Source organism: Haliotis rufescens, unplaced genomic scaffold (genome assembly GCF_023055435.1).
Source record: "Haliotis rufescens isolate VD_foot unplaced genomic scaffold, xgHalRufe1.0.p SCAF_13, whole genome shotgun sequence".
In the NCBI taxonomy this organism is placed as follows: Eukaryota; Metazoa; Mollusca; class Gastropoda; order Lepetellida; family Haliotidae; genus Haliotis; species Haliotis rufescens.
This window is the reverse complement of record NW_025963813.1, coordinates 1,889,715-1,913,220: the sequence shown is the minus strand read 5'-3', so window position 1 is coordinate 1,913,220 and position 23,506 is coordinate 1,889,715. Positions and strand designations below refer to the sequence as shown.

General features: G+C 39.3%; 1 protein-coding gene across 1 annotated transcript; it reads right to left on the bottom strand.

Moving 5' to 3' along the window:
- Positions 1-7,433: 7,433 nt before the first annotated feature.
- On the bottom strand, positions 7,434-23,279 carry LOC124148630 (toll-like receptor 4). The gene is made up of 2 exons (XM_046519811.2): positions 23,123-23,279; positions 7,434-12,767 (listed from the first exon to the last, which is right to left on the bottom strand). The coding sequence occupies exons 1-2, from the start codon at positions 23,132-23,134 to the stop codon at positions 10,167-10,169; spliced, it is 2,613 nt and encodes an 870-aa protein (XP_046375767.1). The 5' UTR covers positions 23,135-23,279; the 3' UTR covers positions 7,434-10,166.
- Between the last annotated feature and the right edge of the window lie 227 nt (positions 23,280-23,506).

The window sequence follows — 23,506 nt, the reverse complement described above, 5'->3', positions numbered from 1 at the left end:
GGAATTGCATCAGCCATCATTTTGGAAATGCCCTACGCGTGTCAAGCAGAAAACGGTTTGAAACCGGAACGAAGGCAAACAACTTTCAATGGTCAAACAAACTAATCACGCACTTAAATTATGGTATGTTATTTAATGTAATAACGACGTTAGAATTGTTTTATACGTTTAACTTCATATAGAAAGCATTTTCGAATAAGACCTTTTTTACTTTACTAAAAAGAACAACCTATGTGGTTTCTCGTGTTTCTTCTTCATTCCCGATGATGACGATGATGATGATGATGATGATGATGATGATGAAGAAGATAAGAGTGATTGATAGGCAAGTGTGCCATTACGCAGCGCTTGAATGAACCCGCGAAAGGTAACCGCATTCTACGTATATGTATTACTACACACGGCTTCCCGGAAGCGGATATTAGACTTTTGAAGAGGAGGTATCGTTGTGTTTCACAGACAGGCTTGACCCCATGCTTCTCGGGGGACATTAAGGAAGCAGCTGAACAGATGAATTCCCCGCATTGTCATTAACAAATGAATCTGTCAATATGTTGTTACTCCCACGGAAACAGAACAGCTGAGGAAAATGTAACAACATGAAAAAGAATAACAGCAATCAATAACCTCATTAGTGTTTCACGTTCGTGAAACCTATATACCATATCAGATGATTGCTGGAGACGACTAACTGACCAACTCTCATTTTTCGTGTGCGTAGTTTCATGTTTGTTTATGTGGTGGATAAGGCGACGCTATTCAAGATATATGACGGCGGCCTGCAAATAATCAAGTCTGCAAAAGTCAGTCAATCCAGCGATCCAATGCGAACAAGGATCCACCCCGTTGGGGTACAATGAAACACAATCGTCCAAATCATCGAGCCTGACCACCCGAACCATCTCGTCGGCTCTTACGATCAGGGTTCTTAGGGACCTGTTGTCGCCTTCCCCAGATATATTGTATAAGGACATGTTGTCCATTACTCAATATATTAGTCGTGAATCGATCAATAAAAGGACGACAACCACTGATTCCATATATGTTTATCGTACGTCACCTGTCACCCTAACATCCAACGTCATGTTGGGTTTTAAGAGTGTTACTTGCATGTTTGAATGTAAATGACTTTATGGTGAGAGTTTTCGTTGTATTAGTGTGTTATGGCATAATTATTTCTGACAAGGTCACACCCGCATGAATATAGTTATCTGAAATCTATTTGTTCAAACTTTCGTTCTTGTAGGCTTCAAGTTATACACTGAATCGTGAGTGTGAATCTGTCGTTTCACACTTATTGTTACAGACATCAAGGTATAAGACTTTTACGTTTTAGTTGGTTTATTAGACAGAGCTAATATGAGCAAAATGTTTTATAAATCCAGAACATGTTATTTTATTTTAGCATCCCTGCTGAATACACATACGTGCAGTAATTTCGATAAATGCCACTGTGAGTAGATGATGTGTTGTGTTAGTCCAGTATTTGATTTTACACGCCTAACATGCGATTGTGCTTGTCAGGCTCGCTGACTTGGTTCATGCATGTCATCGTATCCCATTTGCGAAGATAGATGCTCATGATATCAATCACTGGATTGTCTGGTCCAGACTCGATTATTTACAGACCGCCGTCATATAGCTGGAATATTGCTGAGTGCGGCGTTAAACAGCAACAAAACAAACAAAATCATAGCAGATATCATCAATTAATCAAATAATCTTTCATACGGAATTGTTTCTGTAATTTGTCGGACGAAGGCTTCATGAGGATGTGACGCAGCAAATTGACGTCGCCGAAAGAACCGACTAACAACATATTCCATATGAAAATGGATACCATTTATAATACAGTAAACTACGGTTATAACGAACTCAAAGGGACTACTAATTTTAGTTCGTTATAACCGTAGTTCGTTATAAGCATATATACAACATAACTACAGCAAATAGTCGGGACCAAAAAAGTAAGTTCGTTATATCCGTCAGTTCGTTATAAGCGTGTTCGTTATAACCGTAGTTTACTGTATAAAGTAAATGGGTACAACTACAGTTTCTACACAACCGCATATTTGCTTATGTATCAATAAAGGGCATGCTTGTGCGTTGTCAAGGAGTAAATATGTATTGGATGCATTAGTTTCATATTTACAACACTGCTGTTAAACATATAGGGCAGAGGAAAAGGTATAATACGTCCGTAAACATATCCCACTGAAAGTATGTTTCTCTCCTTAGCGTTCTGCATAGATATGAACCTAAAATTAAATATGAAGTGAGTGAGTAAGTATGATTTATACACAGCTTTTAGAAAATTGCAAGTTGAGGACATAAGGGCTTCACACATTGTACACATTGGGTGAATCGACCACGGGACTTCGGCGTGACGAGCGAACGCTTTAAACACTAGGCTACCCAACCAGCCCTGAGTGAAGGTATCAAGGCATAACTTGTGGAATATGAACTGAACATCACTGTCCTTGTCTGAGAGTTCTATGACCTATGCGTTGTCTTCCTGCACACGACGGACACGCCACCACGGGACATCTTACTCCTTCTACACCACCCCATGTCCTACATGTTTGTATTGGCTGAAGACGGTACTGGAAGAAAGCACCAACAATTAACGCCGCCTGTTTCGATAGTGAGTGATGAGTGAGTTTGGTTTAATGCCACTTTGAGCAGTATTCCAGTTATATCACAACGTGTCGGCTTCAGGAGGAAGAAAGCCCGAATTGATGCATGTTTTAGACGTTTACCGCTTTGGTGAACCCACGAGCACGGGTATGGCGCTGACAAACCTGGAAACATGACGGTCCTATTGAGTTCAAGGTCATAGGTGCCTGGCTCGCCAAAGGGACGCAACTCTGTGCAGCGAATTGTGACCCTAAGATGACCCCAACGAGCTCCTCACTGGCAGAATATCGCATTGTATACTCGGAAGTATTCACCATACATTTTCAATTTCAACCCAAGCTGTGTAATGGTTATCTGGGTTGTGTAAATACAGTGACCCTCGTGAGATCATTCAAAGATAAATTATTGCATCTGGTTAAAGTTCATAATGAACTTTGCTTTGGCTTTTCTCCACGTGAATATTGTTTTTATCATCTGATCGCCAATCAAATGCCAGTGATATGCCATCATACGGAGTGGAATTCTCATGGGAACAGCCCAGCTGCTGCACCAATCACGTTTTTCAGAATTGAGCCCATTCATTGTCATAATCATAATGATGACATATTTTCAGAAATCAGAAATCAAGAATTATAGTTTGTACTTGTACTGATATATTTAATCTGTTGTTTGTATTCATTTCATGTAATCTTTTTGTGATTCATAAGCTCACTCCCAGAATGAGCGGACGGGCGAAACAGAAATTGTTTGAGACTACAGCTACTGATCTTTATGTTATATAAGATGTGATGGTTAACGAAAAGCCCAGCTGCGTATAAACATAAAGGGGCGGTCGAGTAGCCTAGTGGTTAAAGCGTTCGCTCGTCACGCTGAAAACCCGGGTTCGAATCCCGACATGGGTACAATGTGTGAAGCCCATTTCTGGTGTCCCCAGCCGTGATATTGCTGGAATATGTCTTAAAGCACTCACTATAAACATAAAACGTCAAGCCAAAGAAAAAACTGTCTCGAATATCTGCCGAAACAGATTCCAATGGGCGTAAAAGGTCAAACAGCTGTGAAAGGTATGTGAATGGATCAAACTCAGTGATGACAAAGGTGATCGCGAAAAGAGTAGGATTTCCCACATAACCAGTATCACCCGACGATAAATCGTTATAGTATTAACGCATTGAGAGCTGAAGTACAAGCTGAAGCCAGAAGTATGTCCCTTCTTCAATTATCCTTTATGGATTCACCTCTCACCTTTAAATATAACAGTCACATTCACAAGTTCGACCTCAGGTTAAAGCTGCTTCCCTTAAGGATTCCACATCCCTTCCAATCAGCTCAATCTGGGAGCTGGTGGGCGTTTCCGGCTTGACATTATGTCGAAAAGAGCTCATAATCTGCATGTTTGGAAGGTAAATATGCCCAGAATACTATAGAACTACCTATGTACCATTACCGCAATTGTTACAATCCTCAACCTCACTCCACTCCTCCAACTACATTTCCTAACGTTGATGGTGACAGTGCTCACGTCCTATTCATGTGCTTTAGTTATTTGAAGCTCAAAGCGTTCGTTACTTCACACGACACAGCAAGAAATAAGAAACATTGTCACAGCGAAAATACACAGATATCTATATACACTCTTCAAAAATAGAAACGCACAGGTAGTATGTAGTTCATTGAACCTGAGTACACAAAAAATCCGGTATATAAATTGGATATATGTTATTGGAAAATGTTGGTGGCCTGGTATTTGACAAACGGTGCGTCAGAGCGCAGCCATTGTCGATTTGCAATGTCTTAAACGGCATTGTTGTCACACTTGTTCAAAAATGTCATAGAGGAAAACAGTTGCTACAAAAAGGCAAGCATAAGCCAATAATTTGTCGTTCAATTGTCAACATTTTTCAAGTTCCAAAATGCCGAGACTCAGCGCTGCCGGTCGGAACATCGCCATAGGACGTATCCAAAGAGGGAATCGCAGTCTTCTGTTACACGCCACTTCAACGTCCACCACAGCACCATTTGCCGCCTTTGTGACCTTTGTGTCATGGTGTGGTGAGCCATATCCTACACCACGAGATCTGACTTGGTTGTGGTTCAGGGAAATGTGACAGCAAATCGCTACATGAATCAAATTCTTCAACCTCATCTTCTTCCAATCATTGACCGCCAGAGGGAGCTCGTGTCACGGTACACTACCTTCATAATGCCAACATCAACGTCTTGCCCTGGCCGTCGAGATCTCAAGATGTCAACCCAATCGAACACATCTGGGACATCTGGGACATCTGATCGACACTCCCACAACTGACAAACGCGTTACAAGCAGAATGGCGCAGAATTCCGTAGGACAGAATTCGTACACTTATCCAGTTGTTGCCGAGGAGATGCAGAGCCGTGATTACTGCCCGCGGAGTTCAGCGCCACCTTGTGGCCTTATGTGACATGACAAGGAACAGTTTTCAATGCCTTTGTACAACGACAACATGTTGTGCTCCAAAATTTTGCATTTGTATCTATGATATTAAATTTAATATATCGACTTTATGAGGGACAATAAATTTACTAAAAATCTAACTGTGCGTTTCTTTTTTTTTTGAGAGTGTATGATAAACATTTTATTTGCAGATTATGATAGATTCACTTTAAAAGGTTTTTTAAGTAGGGAGATAACAAACTTTGGACCTGGCTTTCCACGTGTAATATCAAACCATGACCTGGTTCTCCTGGTGTAGAACCTTACCAAAACCTTGATCTGATAGTCCTAGTGTAGTGTCAGACCCAAACCATGGCCTGGTTCTCCTGATGTAGTGTCAGACCCAGACCAAGACCTAGTTCTTCTTGTGTAGCACCATACCAAAACCATGACCTGGTAGTCCTGGTGAAATACCAGACCCAAACCAAGGCCTGTCTGTTTTGGTGTAGCATCAGATACAAACCATGACTTAGCTATCCTGGTGCATGGATTTGTCTGAATTGCACTCGCTGGATAAAAGTTTACTTATACCAATCACAGTTATTTTATTTTTTTTATTCAGTGACCTAGTTTCTTGACATATGTCATATGTAATATATCAATATCATTTCAGTTGCAAATAAATTTTTAAAAAAACATTTTGTGATTTTCGATTTTAATTGACATATTGAAATCAGAAATGTGCCGGCCTCACTATACGCAATGAAGGTGGCAGACCTTTTTTGCCAGGATATGTCTTTATGAACACGTTGCACCCCTGAATTTCTCAGTCCACGAACACAGGTTACTTGTGGGAGTGGGGAGTGGATAGTTTTGGCATTGGGCGACAATGAACATCGGCTCTCTTGTTTTTGAATACTTCAGTTCACACTTATAATCGATCACCCTGAGTAGCTCCTGTGTTGTAGGGGGCACGGGTGGCCCAGTCGTCTAAGGCGCCGCGATTCGCTGTGCAGAGATGCGTCCCTTGGGCACACCAGAAACCTATGATTGTGGGTTCGAATCCCTATTCGCCCCGATTATGTTTCTAGGTTTGTCACCACCATACCCGCGCTCGTGGGTTTCACCGAAGTGGTAAACGTCTTAGACCTGCATCACTTCGGGCTTTCCTCCCACATTAAGCTGGCACGCCGTGATATAACTGGAATAATGTTCAAAGCGGCGTTAAACCCAACTCACTCACTCACTCACTCACTCCTGTGTTGCACCTGCAATACCCTGATGCATCACCATGTATATCATGGATTACACAGTCTGCCTGTGATGGCATATAAGAGTCAGTGAATGATTTTTTTCAGCAACAGTCCTGCTATATCATTGCGGCCTCTTATTTAATCCTTCAATAATCTGATAGTCGAGTCTTGTTTCAAACTTTGAGAAAGTCCAAGTCCATTATCATGTTTTCAATGTCCCGGCGTCTTCTGAAAACATCAGCTAAGACCCCGCCTTCTCATGTTCAAATATCAGAAACACCACTTCCCGAAAGCCCATAGAACCATCCTTAATTACCAACTTCTACATTTGATTTTGATTTTAGTAAAACAAATATGTGTTGTAAGAAAAAAATACGTTCCATGATATTGGCATTCCCTATCAATTTTATTAAAATTTCAAAGGTTTAAGTCTTTGAAAGGCATTTAGAAGTGATAAAGATAAGGAAGTGAATTTATGGATGTCAACTTCTTTATCATAAGGAACACAACGTTTCGGAGTATATGCTTACTCCTTCATCAGGTGAACGAATGCCATGAGGCAGAGAGCATATATATGTACATGTAAGAACAACAAAAGTAACAAGCATGAAATACTCACATCCCCCGCCAATATGACATGTCCGGTTGTGTGCAATGCATTAGCTCCTGTGAACTATGTTCACTGGGCCTTTTTGTAAATGGCCTTATTTGCAGCACTAAAAAAAGTTATTACTGGTGTTGTTACCCATCTGCAGTTAATGATAGAATATGTAACTGTATTTCGAATGAGTAAGGAGGAGACAAATGGACAAACAACTTCTTAATTACAATTAGGATCGATGATTTCGGTGTAGGTTCTGACACCGTTATCAAGCAAGTGTAGTACAAAGTATGGTTGACCAGAATATATATATTGTTTACACAGTTGAGTAGGTTTAAGATCAGTGACACTGTTGTATTTGTAATGAGTTGTATTTCTGCATAAAGTGAGTCAATGAATTCAACAACCGTGTCCATGACACTTTTGGAGGAACATACACACAAGCAATGCAGAACTTACCAACAAGAATGGAAAATGTATTCAATACTGCGAGATGACATTATGTGCCAAGTTTGGTGAAGAAATATGGTACGGTTTTTTGCTCCGGAAACGAAACGTGACGGATGGAAGGATGGAAGGACGAAAGGACGGACGGACGGCACCCATCCCTATATCCCCCTTCCACTTCGTGGCGGGGGATAATAAGATAACAAAAGCTGGAAACAAGGGAAGGCAATCGAAAATTGGAGCTGGTTTCATTCGTTCCTAAAAGTTGATGTTCTAGTGGACCACAAGGGACCTTTGTCATACTTCGTTCTTTAACTTAAATTCCGAGAACGTTTTGAGAAAGAAATCAACCACCTCCAGATGGCTTTGTCATGGGTTTGAGTAACATCCTGAAAAATCGGATCTTAACAGTAGTCATCAAGCGTCCTTAAATCCCCCAAATTCGTAACATTCCGGGTTTGTTGAACGTAATCGTACAAACAAAACAAACAAGCAAACAAACAAACAAAAACCCGAATCTTGTTCGGGCACACTAGTCATTGTCTGACAACGTAAACAACTATCCAGCTGTATATTAAAAATAAAATACAACATTTTGGAATCTAGGAAAACTCCTCGTTGAGGTTCATGTACCAATAGAACAAGATTTGTGATGTTCCTATCTTGTCAAAACTTTTCTTTGAGACATGACATTAAATATGCAAATGGACATCATTCATCAATACTCCATTAAAATATTTGAAAGATACATCCGTTATACCACTGCATTATAACAAGTGTACGTAAATTGTGGTTTAAACAGTAATCAAAATCAAACATTACCCATTCCAGATTCCGCAAGTCGGAACCCGGTAATAAAAGTTGTTTTAAATAATTAAATAATTCTGGACATATAGAGTAATATATCTTCCTGACAAATCATAGTCAATCAATGGAGAAGCCCATACTGCTCGAAAACCCCGACAGATCCTGTAGGTTGAAGTGCAGTCCAGTGGGATGGATTCACAAAAAACACAGTAAACGTCTCTCGGCAACAAAGGGCCCGATCAAGATTCGCCTTGATTATCCCATCATCTTTGCACTCTACACAGGAATATTGGCTCTACTACACAATATCAGAATGCAGATCCTTCGCAAGGACAATCTGAAGGACTACCGCCAGAATTGCGTTCCGATTAATGTAGATACTTTTCATCTTGTCCATCTTGTGCACCAGTAACTCTTCGAGACGGAGTACTGAATCATATTTTAGTGATAATTAACTGTGCAATAAATGTTTTCTTGGTATAATAAAGTCGTATTCTCCCAGGCCATGTCATTAATACATCGGACAGTGAAGTCAAATTGTCTTCTGTCATCAATATGTACATGGAACATATATGGTCTGCGAAGTAGACTAGATGACATTGATTTTCTTGACTCTTTTAGGTCACGTGACATTATATGTTTCTTAGAAACGTATTTACATGTAGTCAAAAATATATATCTTTATAGAGAATATAAAAGTTTGCTTAAACCAGAAATTTTTTTTATTGAAATTAGCGAGTTAAATCTTCGAAATATTTTAGTGAAGTTTAAAGGGGGACTATTACGGTTGAGAAAAAAAGAAGGGAGGTGGCAAAAAATCGATAAAGGCATGAGAAACTGTTCTTGATGTGATCGAGGTATAGATGACGAATACCATTTGCTACTTGTATGTACTACTTTTGATGATATTAGAAGTAAATATCAACCAAGGGTTCATCTGCTGTGACTTCATCTCTTGTTGCAGAGCATACATTACAATGAAGTGATATTGCATGTGAAGCCAGTGTTATGTGAAGGTAATATACTAATTAAAAGTAGTTTTATAGTGACATTGGCGTTGTCTAGTAGCCTTAATTCATAAAGCATCCAGGATCTTCATTACATATATTTAGTCTTATTGAATTCAAAATGTGACATTAATAATGCATCCAACATCAATCAATAAAATTCTCTCAAGGATCTGATATGAGTGAGTGAGGGGGGGAGAGAGGGAGTATGGTTTTACGCCGCTTTTAGACATATTCCAGCAATATCAACCGGGGGACACCAGAAATGGGCTTCACACATTGTACTCATGTCGGGAATCAAACCCGGGTCTTCGGCGTGGCGAGCGAACGCTTTAACCCAAGGCTGCTCGACCGAACCGATCCGGTATAAAGTGTTGTGTCAATGATGCAATCAAGGTCAATGGTGTTTTTATAAACGTTTTCGTTATTTTCGTCCTAAATACAAATTTCAGTATGACCACAAGAACAGTTGTATGAAAAGGTGTGTCTTACCGAACTGTTTATATTGTGAACAGATATATTTCAGCCATGTTTCACAATCCCCAATGTGGCGTCCATTTGTAAAATGTCGCAATTAAGGGGCATTTGTGTTTGAACCCAACATGTACCAAAATTGATTAAATTTCGAATCTAATTTCGAAGTTATTGAACAAGTCAGGTGTCATTTGTGCCATGATTTCTGAGAATTTTACAAACGCCGACGACGAACGCCAAACAAAAATACCATGACATAAGCTCACTTTTTCAGAAAGGTGTGTTAATATGTGAAATTTAATTTATTGAATTTAGTTGCACATATTATACAACTAAACTTTAGAGTTCAAAGCGGTGTTAAACCAAACTCACTCACTCATATATATATTCATTAATTCATTAATGAACGCTGATAATATGTAACTACTAGATAGGCAGACAGATAAGTGTGTAAACGAACTGAAAATGTTGCAATTATGCAAGGAACCTTAAACTACATAGAAGGCCCCTGCATTAGAATCGTCACACTACATTGTACGTATTGCCCGCTCCAGATTCTGCCAGAACACTTCCTGACCATCCTGATCATCCGTGTACTCTACATAGGAATCTTGACGCATCAACTCCACAATATCAGGAGTCAGGTCCTTCACAGGGATGTTCTCTAGGACTACAACCAGCAGTGCGTTCCGTCCAGTGTAGATACTCTCCATCTTGGCCATCTCAACTTCGTACTTACACCAGTAGCTCCTCAAGAAATGTCTGGACAGGATGATCACAGTCTTCCTGCTGGATTTGACAGCGTTCAGGATGTTGGCTGCAATAGCCTCTCCAACGAGGAAATCTCGGTGATGGATACAGAGCTTTAGTCCTTGTATCTCTTCAAGCTTCTGCCTCATGTCCCTTACCACAAGTCCACGGTCCTCGTCAGCGTAGGATATGAAAGCATCAAACTCGAACTCCTGTTCCGCCTCTACAGCAGGCAGGTACCCTCTGTGTCTGTTCCGGGCAACGTAGTAGAGGTACCTCAGTTTCCACCTGTATCTGTACACGACGCCTGTCACGGTTAATGCCAAGACCAGCATAATGAGACTGACCATCCCAATCACCACCCCAGTGTAGGATGCACAGTTCTTCTCCAGTTCCATGATGATTTCTGGTAGATTGGCCATGTCCTTTTCGCCACCATCTACCTCTGTACAGGATAGTTCCTCCATATCATAAACACTGCTGCCTTTAATGTTTAGCCACTTTAAGAAGCTCAGCGTCTCACATGTACATCTCCATCGGTTCCTTTGAAGCACTATAAGCAATCCTTTGCTTGTATTGTCATCAATCTGATTTCTAAAGGTTACATCAAGCTGCTCAAAGAGATTTTCAGAGAGGTCCAAAAGTTTCAGATTCCTCAGATCCCCAATATTGGCATTCCACGTATTCAAATAGTTGGACCGAACACTCAGGTATGTGAGATATTCTAAGCCCTTAAAAATGTCTCTTGGAAGAGTATTTAGTTTATTATTTGATAGGTCCAGATGTTCAAGATTGGATAGCTTACGAAATGTTTCATTCTGTAAAGAATAGCCAAGATAATTGTAGCTGATGTTCAGTATTCTCAAGGAAAGGAAATCATCAAAGAAGTGTATGCTTATTAATTCACAATAATTGTGCGATCCATCAATGAATTCCAGATGATGAAGCCCGATAATCGGCCCAGACCACTGTGTAAAGAAATTATAAGACAGATCCAAAACCTTCAATCTGTTTTTACCAAAGGTAATTCTAGGGATGATGTAACTCAGTTTTGAGTTGCTGGCGTTTCCATGTGTTGCATTCGGTGGAATATTAATGGTGAAATTTCCCGGCCACGGTATGTCATCAACAGAAATATCTCCAAATTGCGAAAAATCATGTTTATTTGAGTTGGCGACAGAGCAAACTGTACTGCCACTTTCGTCATGTCGTGAGATGTCAGCATAATCCATATGAGGGTTTGTGAGAATAGAAGCAAGTTGAGCTTTTGCCTGTACTGAAAATGGACGAGCATGAGACCAATGACCTGAAGAACTATCCACAAACTGCAGGTTGGTCATTGATGTCATTGTTAGAAGGTAAATACCAAACAAAAACATGTTTCTTCGAAAGGAAACAGTTTTAAGGGTTTTAGGCATGAGGACGGGCACTCGAGGATCCAGTAATTCTATCCGGTTGTCGTCTAGATGTAATCCCTCAAGGACCATATCAGTCATATATTTTACGTGTTCCACAGATACGAGAATGCCAGTTCCCTGATATCTGACAATTTTATTTGCTTTTAGAATTTTCAATGAAGAATTACGAAGACCGTACAAACTCGCACAAGCCTTGTCCAACCCAAGATTGGGATTGTTAGACAAGTCTAACGTGTGAATGTTTTGGAAAGGCTCAAATGCAGACTGGCCAATGTCAGTTACTTCGCAACTTGTAACATCGAGGTGCGTTATTCCCCTCAAATAGCGGAATGTTACATTTGACACGTGTCTCATGTCACAATTCCCTCCAATCACCAGCCTTGTGATATTGGTGTATTTAAATCCTTCTCCAAACACTGGATTCCTGAGCCCATCTATGTGAAGTTCCTCAAGGGAAACCAAATCTTTAAAGATTTCGTCGGGATACTGAAGTAAATATATTTCTGCCAGCGAATTATTGAGATGTCCTTCATATTCTACCGGAGAATTACTTTCCATTTTCAGAACCCTGAGCTTCTTCTGGAACCGGAACATCCGTACAGGATAAACACTTTTGGACAAGGATAAATGATTGTGGCTAAGTATTAGAACTTCCAACTCTGTAAGTCCGACAAAAGCATTTCTCCCAAGCGTGTAGAGTTTGTTGAATGACAGATCAAGCCTTTTTAAAAATGTGTACTTTTTCAAATATTTGCCAGTATTGCTCATTCTGTTATGACTCAGTCTTAGGTCTGTTACATTGTACGGGAGGTTGTTGGGAACTGATGATAAGGATCTATTTGTACAATATGCAATGATTTCACCCTTTGTTTCAGAACATCTGCACGGCTGGCAATCAAGTGATGATCCATCTGTTGACATCAGAACCACTGTCAGCCACAGAGGTAGCACAAGTCCAATCTGAAAGTAGTTGTTTAACATTGTTATTATGACTGCAGTCCCGTACACGTATGAGTAATAACTTTTGTAGGTGTAGTAGTTCAGTGGCAGCGTAGGCGAGGAATGATGGTAGCTTGTAGCATAAAAGTGGCAGAACTGGGGATGGTTGCAATGACTGTGATTTATGTTAGATTTAGCAGTAGTAGTTGTAGTCGTAGTCGTAGTCGTAGTACTAGTAGTAGTAGTAGTAGTAGTAGTAGTAGTAGTAGTAGTAGTAGTAGAAGTAGTAGTAGTAGTAGCAGTAGTAGTAGTAGTATCGTCTGTCCTTCAGAAAGTTTTTTTGTATTACCTGGTTACTTCACAGGCGTAAACAAAAGTGGCAAAGCCTAACGATAATCATAAGAAATCTCTGCTAAAAGCCATTCCATTGTATGATTCTAGTAGTAGTAGTAGTTTTAGTAGTAGTAGTAGTAGTAGTAGTAGTAGTAGTAGTAGTAGTATCGTCAGTCCTTCAGAAAGTTTTATTGTATTACCTGGTTACTTCACAGGCGTAAAAAAAAAGTGGCAAAGCCTAACGATAATCATAAGAAATCTCTGCTTAAAGCCATTCCATTGTATGATTCTAGTAGTAGTAGTTTTAGTAGTAGTAGTAGTAGTAGTAGTAGTAGTAGTAGTAGTAGTATCGTCAGTCCTTCAGAAAGTTTTATTGTATTACCTGGTTACTTCACAGGCGTAAAAAAAAGTGGCAAAGCCTAACGATAATCATAAGAAATCTCTGCTAAAAGCCATTCCATTGTATGATTCTAGTAGTAGTAGTTTTAGTAGTAGTAGTAGTAGTAGTAGTAGTAGTATCGTCAGTCCTTCAGAAAGTTTTATTGTATTACCTGGTTACTTCACAGGCGTAAAAAAAAGTGGCAAAGCCTAACGATAATCATAAGAAATCTCTGCTAAAAGCCATTCCATTGTATGATTCTAGTAGTAGTAGTTTTAGTAGTAGTAGTAGTAGTAGTAGTAGTAGTAGTATCGTCAGTCCTTCAGAAAGTTTTATTGTATTACCTGGTTACTTCACAGGCGTAAAAAAAAGTGGCAAAGCCTAACGATATTCATAAGAAATGTCTGCTAAAAGCCATTCCATTGTATGATTCTAGTAGTAGTAGTTTTAGTAGTAGTAGTAGTAGTAGTAGTAGTAGTAGTAGTATCGTCAGTCCTTCAGAAAGTTTTATTGTATTACCTGGTTACTTCACAGGCGTAAAAAAAAGTGGCAAAGCCTAACGATATTCATAAGAAATGTCTGCTAAAAGCCATTCCATTGTATGATTCTAGTAGTAGTAGTTTTAGTAGTAGTAGTAGTAGTAGTAGTAGTAGTAGTAGTAGTAGTAGTAGTAGTAGTAGTAGTATCGTCAGTCCTTCAGAAAGTTTTATTGTATTACCTGGTTACTTCACAGGCGTAAAAAAAAAGTGGCAAAGCCTAACGATAATCATAAGAAATCTCTGCTAAAAGCCATTCCATTGTATGATTCTAGTAGTAGTAGTTTTAGTAGTAGTAGTAGTAGTAGTAGTAGAAGTAGTAGTAGTAGTATCGTCAGTCCTTCAGAAAGTTTTATTGTATTACCTGGTTACTTCACAGGCGTAAAAAAAAGTGGCAAAGCCTAACGATATTCATAAGAAATCTCTGCTAAAAGCCATTCCATTGTATGATTCTGACCATAAAAGCATGTGTTTATGAATCACTGTCAAATTGTGTTCATACCAGATGTTCTGCTTGTTATCTGTCACAAACGTATAAGAGCAAGTCGATCGTCCACCTCAGAAAAATGGAACAAAATATATATCGGGACCTTTTTATCAGACATTTTTTGTCACTTTTCTGTAACATTGGGACACATAAAATCTTTTATCACATAATGGGTAGGTTTCTCGGCTGGATAAAGCCAAAGGATAAAAACGATTCCCGTTGGGGTCACATGCGGATAGAGATGCAAATATCAAAGGTCAAGTAGGGACTACTTTCAGTGTTATTAAACAAACATGGCGTCGCCCCTGTCATTCGGCAATCGAGTCAGAATTAACCATCGGGAATCTGGATAAACTACAGAGATAATTGCTATCATTATCAAAAGAACAGTCTAATATACTTAAAATTAGGGTCTAGCTGCGACGTCGCTAAGGCATTTTATAAGTTTGGGCAACTTTGGAGATGTAAATTTCGAGGGCACTAGGCCTAGCCAAGCTGGATCAGCAGCCACATCTTTGCTTGTAGACCTCTGTGGCTTGAAACCTTTTCCACAAGTCAAAATAGTTGGATTTGGCCGAAATATGTTTGAATTGTTACCTTTTTTCGTTTTGTCGCGGTGTGTACATCTGATTGCACTTCTTAACGTTTTGACAGGACAGGCCGACAGTCAACAACGTCTGAAGGTGGCCATGACGTCTCACAAGCTCCTCACAGCGACAGACCGTTCGCGGAGCTCTCTATACTATCGCTGCCACCAGTCAAAACTCCCCACTGTGAATAGGTGGTCACAACCATGCTTGGAGTTGAACTCGCAACCGAATGACCGTTATGTTTACAAACAAGTGACGACTGTCGTGATTCCGAATACACTTATCGCTGCTATATTAATTTCTTCGTTTGTCAATTTGAATTTCTGTATCATTAAAACTATCGTGTTATTGATATAGTAAGAATGTAGATGAGAAGTTGGTTGATTTTCCGTTAGTCTGCAATCTCGAACCAATCCGATTATTAAAACAACAAAGTAAATTCGTCTGGAAAACATAGTCAGTCTTAAACCTTTTCAAAATGAAATATCATGCCATTCCCAAAGACATAAACAAAGGTATCAACGTTACTACATTTGGAGTTAGAGGGTAAATTTCAAGATTCTTGTACTGGCCGCGCCCACACTGGTGGCATCGATGTTACCGAGAGTGTAACGAAGGTGTCACGCGCTGGGAAGGAGCTTAGACGTCTCATAGACTAGGGTTAGAGTAGCTTCCCTTTGACAAAGGGCAGTTACTCTAGCGGACAGACCGATGGATTGCCGCGAAATGCAAGTAAACACAATTGTTGTTTTGCGTATATGTTGCTTCGCCACTGTATAAGAAACAGATATCAGTTGGAACTATATTGGCTACTGTCACTGTCCGACTGACACATCACTTACCCTGTGACGTAATAAATATTAATACGCGCATTCCAGGAAAACTCGCAATATTTAGGTAATGTTTGTGAGAGAGGGAGAGCGATTTTCAAGCACAGAATTAAAGAATGACATTATATGATAAAGAGGTTATCACGCTTGTGTGTTTGAGGATGGTAAATATCCTGTATTAGGAATAAACACTATGTATTTAGCTCGCCAAGGCTCGCTAAATACAATGTTTATTCCTAATGAGGAGATAAACATACTGTGCTTTCAATGTAGAGCTAGGTTACCTGTAGATTTAACCCCGCTAAATTGAATTTGGAACCGAACGCGCGTACATTGAAAACACAGTATGTTTATCTCCATTCTACCATGACCAAATAAAACGCGAACTCTTTGCTGTTAGCAAATATACTGAGTGAAGCGGCATGGGTTGAGTTCAGTGTTTTGAGTAGGTTATCGATGTGAGTTACGGAATCACCGAACAAAATATGGCGCTGTATATACGCAAGAAGTTTGTTTACACCGTAATACTTCATTCGAACAAATGACAGGCATTGAAGGCATACAAGCACGGCAACTTGGTAAGCTAACATGAGGTGGGCATCCCTAAAGAAAACAAAGCAAGCTTTGCAAGGCTTTCGCTCTACATTGCGCGTCACCATTATGACGTCATATCGCTCATTGTGACGCAAAAGATATGACGTCACAGTCGTACATAGAAAAGCGCCAAAATTCCAATCTCTCTGTTGTTTCCTAAACGTAAATACATTCCCTTTGTAGATTTCTATCGTGTTTTCTGCACGAAATGTATTGCCACACATCCTTTGAATATTGTAGTAACCGCATCTGTGCATTTTGTAACCTGTAATTGTAGATATAATTATTTAAATATGCCTACCGACAATGACTGAAAATTGTACCATTCTATGAATATTAGCTTCCGTCAAACAAGCTGTTCCAATCAGAGGGGGTTTATTGTGATTTAATAGCCTCTGATTGACCAATCAGAATCGAATAAATTCCAAATTCATGGTAGAATACAGGATATTTACCATCCCCAAACACACTCACGTGATAATTTCTATTTGAACGCTTCAATCCGCTCACCGTAACCCTCATCAAACAACAAAAGAAATCACGCACTCAAAACGCATTCAAATTATGGTATGTTATTTAATGCATCAAATTTTGAACTGTCGTCCATTTGTCTTCAACAAAACAGTTTGAAAGCTTTACTAAGGCTTTGAATTTTGCAACAAGAGTCGTTTGAAATGTAGATTCTAAGTGTTGGAGCTGGTGGAATATTGCTGGACAAAAAGGGAAAGGGTGTAATTGATGCCCATGGGGATGCCTAGTTCTTGTATCAAATACCTTTTGTGAAGGATAAAACAAGTCAGTATTGTTTAGGAGATTCAAAACCCGAGTCCAAGGGCTAAAACCGAAGATGAGGGGTTTAAATCTCTATCTAGCTTATAAACCGAAAAAGAAAACTTAAAACAACATTTATCAACATTTTTATGTTTCAAACATACTTTCCATGAACGTTAGGAAACGGGCGAAAAATATCTGTTGCTGGGGTTCAGGTACTTGGGGAAAGACATTCTTAAAACCATGTGATTTATCAGAAGCCAAGTAGTACACTCACTGGGCTTCTACCTCGAAGGTTTATGTTCGATTCTCGGGAATATAAAGAAAATATTTGTCACTCGATTTTACATATCAAATGAAAAATAAATTTCGAGCGAGAAACATTCACGTGTCACAATATGAACGGGTTATGAGATTTAACCCGACTGGAGAACAATAGGATGATGTCACTGGAGGTATAAGGATAATGGTTTATCGTTCAGAGAGGGAGTTGGTGGTACGGTTCCTGGACCCAGCAATATTCCACTCTTGTCGAGATCTTTCCAATTCAGTGCAAAAGGGGAATGGACATGTCTTCCGATTTTGGAGTCAAGCCAAAAGCTGATTGCAGATTTCTTCCTCATACAGGCCGTTATACGACACTTAGATCTTTGATTAAGGAAAATAAAGTTTGTTTGTTTGTTTGTTTGTTGTTTAACGCCGCACTCAGCAATATTCCAGCTATATGACGGCGGTCTGTAAAATAATCGAGTCTGGACCAGACAAGCCAGTGATTGACATCATGAGCATCGATCCACGCATTTGGGATCGATGACATGTATCAACCAAGTCAGCTAGCCTGACCACCCGATCCCATTATTCGTCTTTTACGACAAGCATAGTCGCCTTTTACGGCAAGTATGGGTTGCTGAAGACCTATTCTACCCCGGAATCTTTACGGGTCGGAAAATAAAGTAGCGGTGCTTACATATGTAGGTTATGTTATTTGCGGGAACAACTACCAAAAAGTATCTGCTGGCCATTTTGCATATATCGTTATGAAATTCAATCTGGTGTGTATCTGTGGCATGAGCGAAAAACGAATTCTACCTCACTTACCGTTGGTTGATGTTAACCCTAACTGAACTATGTCCCTTGAACGTGCTGTAATTGCCAAACATTCAGGGTTGGAAATACCCTGTTGCCAATGCCACAGTAAAAATCAAATATAAAAAATAATCAAAATATGAATTTAAAATGTTTGTTTTTTTCAAAATGCCTTTTGTTATGATTAAGATGTATATATTATACGAAGCCAGTGATAAGAGTTCTTTTGGAAAAATATTATGGACAAACAAGTGAAGTGAACATGAATGGTATGATTCATCAAATTTTCGGGGATTATGAAATTATAGGATAGGATGTCACCAATCTCAATGAAAACGAAGCAGACACACTTTCTAAATTACAACCGCTTATTTTGTAGATCATGTTTCTTCGAGTTTGAAGATAGATCAAAAGTATTCCTTTCGATGGCAAACTTAAACTCCAGGAGGGCACACGCAAACAGATTTGAGAGTGGTCTGCGGTTCATATAAAAAAAACCCGTGGAGATCCAGGGTAGAATAGGTCTTCCGCAACCCATGCGACTCTGGCGACTATGCTTGTCGTAAGGGGCGACTAACGGGGTCGGGCGGTCAGGCTGGCTGACTTGGTTAATGCGTGTCATCGTATGCGTGGATCGATGCTCATGATATCAATCACTAAATTGTCGGGTCCAGACTCGATTATTTACAGACCGCCGTCATAATATGGAATATTGCTGAGTGCGACGTTAAACAACAAACAAACAAACACATGAAATAATTTCTTTCCCTGCATTTACATCTTGCTAGTGTCACATTTGTCCCAGTAAGCATGTTGTATGTGAAGCCGCCAACGTCAACGTCACTGCATTGCGTCTATTACCTCGACGTAAATCTCACATAAACGAAACCGCAAGGAAGGCGTTCTTTGAAACGGTGTAATCCGGTTTTTTAATGTCCTGATAAATATAACGAATAAACTGACCGTAAATGCGAAATAAAATTACATATAATCTTTATTTCAGTACTGGTAAACTAAAAAGGGAGGTAACCCTTGGTCATAACCTAAAACATTTCCCCTTTTTCTTTATTTATTTAGCTCCACCGAAATACTTGTTTCTGCGCTCACTAAACATTTAGTTTCATTTCAACCATCTTCCCAATGATTTTGTACCAAATATATCCTCAAATTTATTACTTAAAAACAGGACTTTCTTCAATTCGTTTTCATAAGCTGTATCCAATATCAGCCGGAATTGGGTGATATAGTAGCCGAGTGGATACAGCGTCCGCTCTTCTCGCCGAAGGTCCGGGTTCGATCCCCAATATGGGTATAGTGTGTGAGGCGCACTTCTGGTGTCCCCCGCTGTGGCATTACTGAACTACTGTCAATTCCGCGTAAAACCATATCCAGTCACTCATTACAGTAAACTACGGTTATAACGAACACGCTTATAACGAACTGACGGATATAACGAACTCACTTTTTGGTCCCGACTATTTGCTGTAGTTATGCTGTATATATGCTTATAACGAACTACGGTTATAACGAACTAAAATTAGTAGTCCCTTCGTTAGTTATAACCGTACTTTACTGTAATAGGTTTTTCTGAAAGTGGTTTTGTCCTTTTTCTCAACCAATTATCAAGGTTATAGTGCCTGACGTTATTCACAGATGCCGTATTTAGGTGTGAACATAGATTGCACTCTATTTTTCAACTGTTGTAAAATGCACTTTAATATCTGATAGTTACTATACCACTGTACGTATAGTTGTACCTACCTCCAAGATAACCCCTACCATAATGTCATAAATATTGCCAAAATAAGTTTCTTCTTGAACAAATATCTATTTTCAAGTTGGTTGATCGGCTTTATTTTCTTCTTGTCAAGTTTCAATCAACCGTATTTTGTCGACTGATATTTTGCCTTTAACACCCAACTGGTGGAAATGCTCGAAGGCTCGAGCTCATACCTATGTTATCCTAGTAGGGACAATGTCGCATTGCCCTATTCTCCCTTACAAAAACAAGCAAAAAGTGTCTAAATTAACCGAACCGCGACAATGCGACAACGCGATAATGTCCCTTCTCGGATCTCATCTATACCAGCAGACGAAAACGAATAATCGAGCCACGAAGTTATATTCGTGTGTGTATTGTCGTTTCTGAACGCATCAACACCTAACAATGTGGACTGTCGAGGCTGTATATGTGGTCTGTGTAGGTTTTCGTTTGCTGAGAATTACATTTCTGTATGGTAATATCAGGTGTCCCGATACAAGATGAGTCAACACCTAAACGTTATCGGAGCTATAATATTAGGGAATGATGTGTTCCACTCATAGACCAGAATAACGTATACACGATATCATCAACCTTTTTGGGCATTCGACCGCCTCCGTGGGCCAGTGGTAGGGCGTCCGCCCGGCTGGCTCGGAGTGGGGTATGTCTGAGTGGGGTATTCATGTTAAACTGCACCTTAAAATCGGCATCGGTCCGGACTAGTAAAAGCACACACACACACACACACACACACACACCACACACCACACACACCACACACACACACACACACACACACCTCGTGATGACGGTGGGTAAAACCAGGTATTGCAATGATTCATTCGCACGAAAGCACGACACTTTTTATCGGGTATAACAACAGAGTATGCTCGGCTTGTCAGACAATGAATTGGTGTGTTCGTATTCCATGTCAAGTCTTCCTCCTTCATTTTCTTCTATTAAACAATAGGACGCATGTCAGGAAAATCTGAAATTCATTACCTTGAACATAAGAACAAGATAGTTGGGAATTCCCCTTTATTCCCTTGGTTTAATTTCTGCTGGGGCGGCTTGAGATGAATTTCAAATAGCAGTTATCAATGACAAAATTCTATCAGAGACCGACCTCCTGGGGGAAACGATGGGTAACTTGAAGCGTCGACTGAATAGATGTTCTCAAACAATCAAGATCAAGATGTCTGGATTGAACGTACGGGTTTGTGAGGTTGTAAAGACATAAATAAGCGAGGTTGTAAATAAAGACATAAATAAGCGAGGTTGTAAATTAAGGGTTGCAGTGAACGTGAGATTGTATATGCCCTTATAGAAACGCACGTGTCACGCACGGACCTAATGGCACATAGAAGGGAGTCGCAGTTAACCAGTGTTGCGAAAAGGAAAGGAAAACATTGAGAGAAGTTGAGAGTTGAAATACTTATACCCTTCTTGTTTCTACGATTTCATTGTAATGGCTGAGGAAACGTGAAGACGATATATTGGCATGTCAGCTTTGACTATACAAGTCCTGTCACCTTTGTTTAACCGATTATAAGAATAAATTGTATCCCCTATATCTTTGGAAATCCACACAAAGGAATAACCAAATGAACATACTTAATATCTGACATCATATATATATCATATATCCATCATTTTGCTGGAATATTGCTGATTGCGGGTAAACAACAAACAAACAAAACAACCTCAGTAAATTTAACAAATATTTTTTTCATTCGAAGTTGACTTAATATATGAAAGGGATAGCGTCCTGTTTCACCTAAAATAACTTTATTGAAAGGAGAATTTCCAAACATAAAAATCGTTTAAAGTAAGAAGAATGTACATTTTCATTCCCGTCATTTTATTTATGCTGAAAAAAAAGAGTTATGTTTAATTATGTTTTATGCTTGGGAAGCTAATTGTTTGCACGCCAACTGACCATGAAAGTTTGGATGGTACTTCAAGGCTAATTATTTAGAATAAGTAACAATTTTACTATTTGTCCATTTTCATTTTATACCTCAATTACATTTGCAATTGTTTTGGACAAATTAACTTCCTTGGGAGTTTCCAGCAGTCGCTTAAGGCTGATCGGCTGTTTTTGAAATCATGTAACTTCATTGGTTAATGACGCATTGTCGGAACTACTTTTTCCTTTTCTAACAAGTTTCTGCCATATGAAATTTGTCATTTAATTTTTTTGGGGTTAATTCAAATAAAAACATCCCATAAAATACGGTTTGTAAATACAGTACTATGTATAGACTAAATCGTCTGCTATATATGAATGTAAACAACAATGTAAAGACTCCAGTCCAATAGTGAACGATCTTGTTGAGATTATAAAACGGTATAGAAAATATATAAAAAATTCTATGACAGCGGGGGAGAGATCAAAAGCAACGACATTGACTGTTCTTTCAAAAAGTAAGACATACATGTATGCTCACTTGAAAGAGTCTGTCAAATAAACATTTCCTGTTGTAGAATCAGTTCTTGTGTTCTTTCATGGTCATGACAGTTAGTTACTCTGAGACTTTGTATTTTGTATTAACAATAATGCCAAGTCTTTTTAAATTCATTTATTATACATGAATCAAATTGTATAGTTATCGCCAAAATTCATTATATTCCTTAAATATCGAAGAATTAATACCCCTCAAACGAACTATTTTGCATTCGCGGAATCTTAGTGTTCAGTGTAGAATTTGCGTGATCAGGTGATCCGGTATCGACGAAGTCGCCTCTGCAACAAGATCTAACTGTTTCTGTCTTTTCAGCTTCTTATTTTAAAACTTGACGATGGGTAATAAAAGCAATAAACTACTCGTGACTAGGAATGACGGATGATCTGTCCCTCGTGATATTAATGTTGAAAATCCTTCGATCATCCGTCATTCCTCGTCACTCGCAGATTATTGTCTGTGTATCATATACATAAATTTGATTTAATATATATGTATCATATACCAAATATGTTGTTGAATAGGGTAAGTATATATACTTACACACAATGTCATGGTTGAGTATTTCCAAGGCGTCCAACTACTGAAGACATCTGTCCGAGGCAGCTATAACACATATGTAACAGACACATACGTAACAGACTGGCTTGTACCTGTCAACTTCTTCCTGGTATTGTGTTGGGCTCAGGTTTAGACATGATATCTTCCCGATCCACGTTTGAATGCATGTATTGTAAATTAGATTGATGTTTGCGTGAGTGTTGAGTAGAGGTTTTCAGAACACGTCATTGATAGACCTTTCCTCTATTGAAAACGTCTGGGATATGATACAGAGCCGTGTGCGTCAAAGGCGTGGGTCACCGACCACTTTGTCTGAACTTGACCCAGCGCTGTAAGAGGAGAGGGCCAGACTCAATCAAATCACCA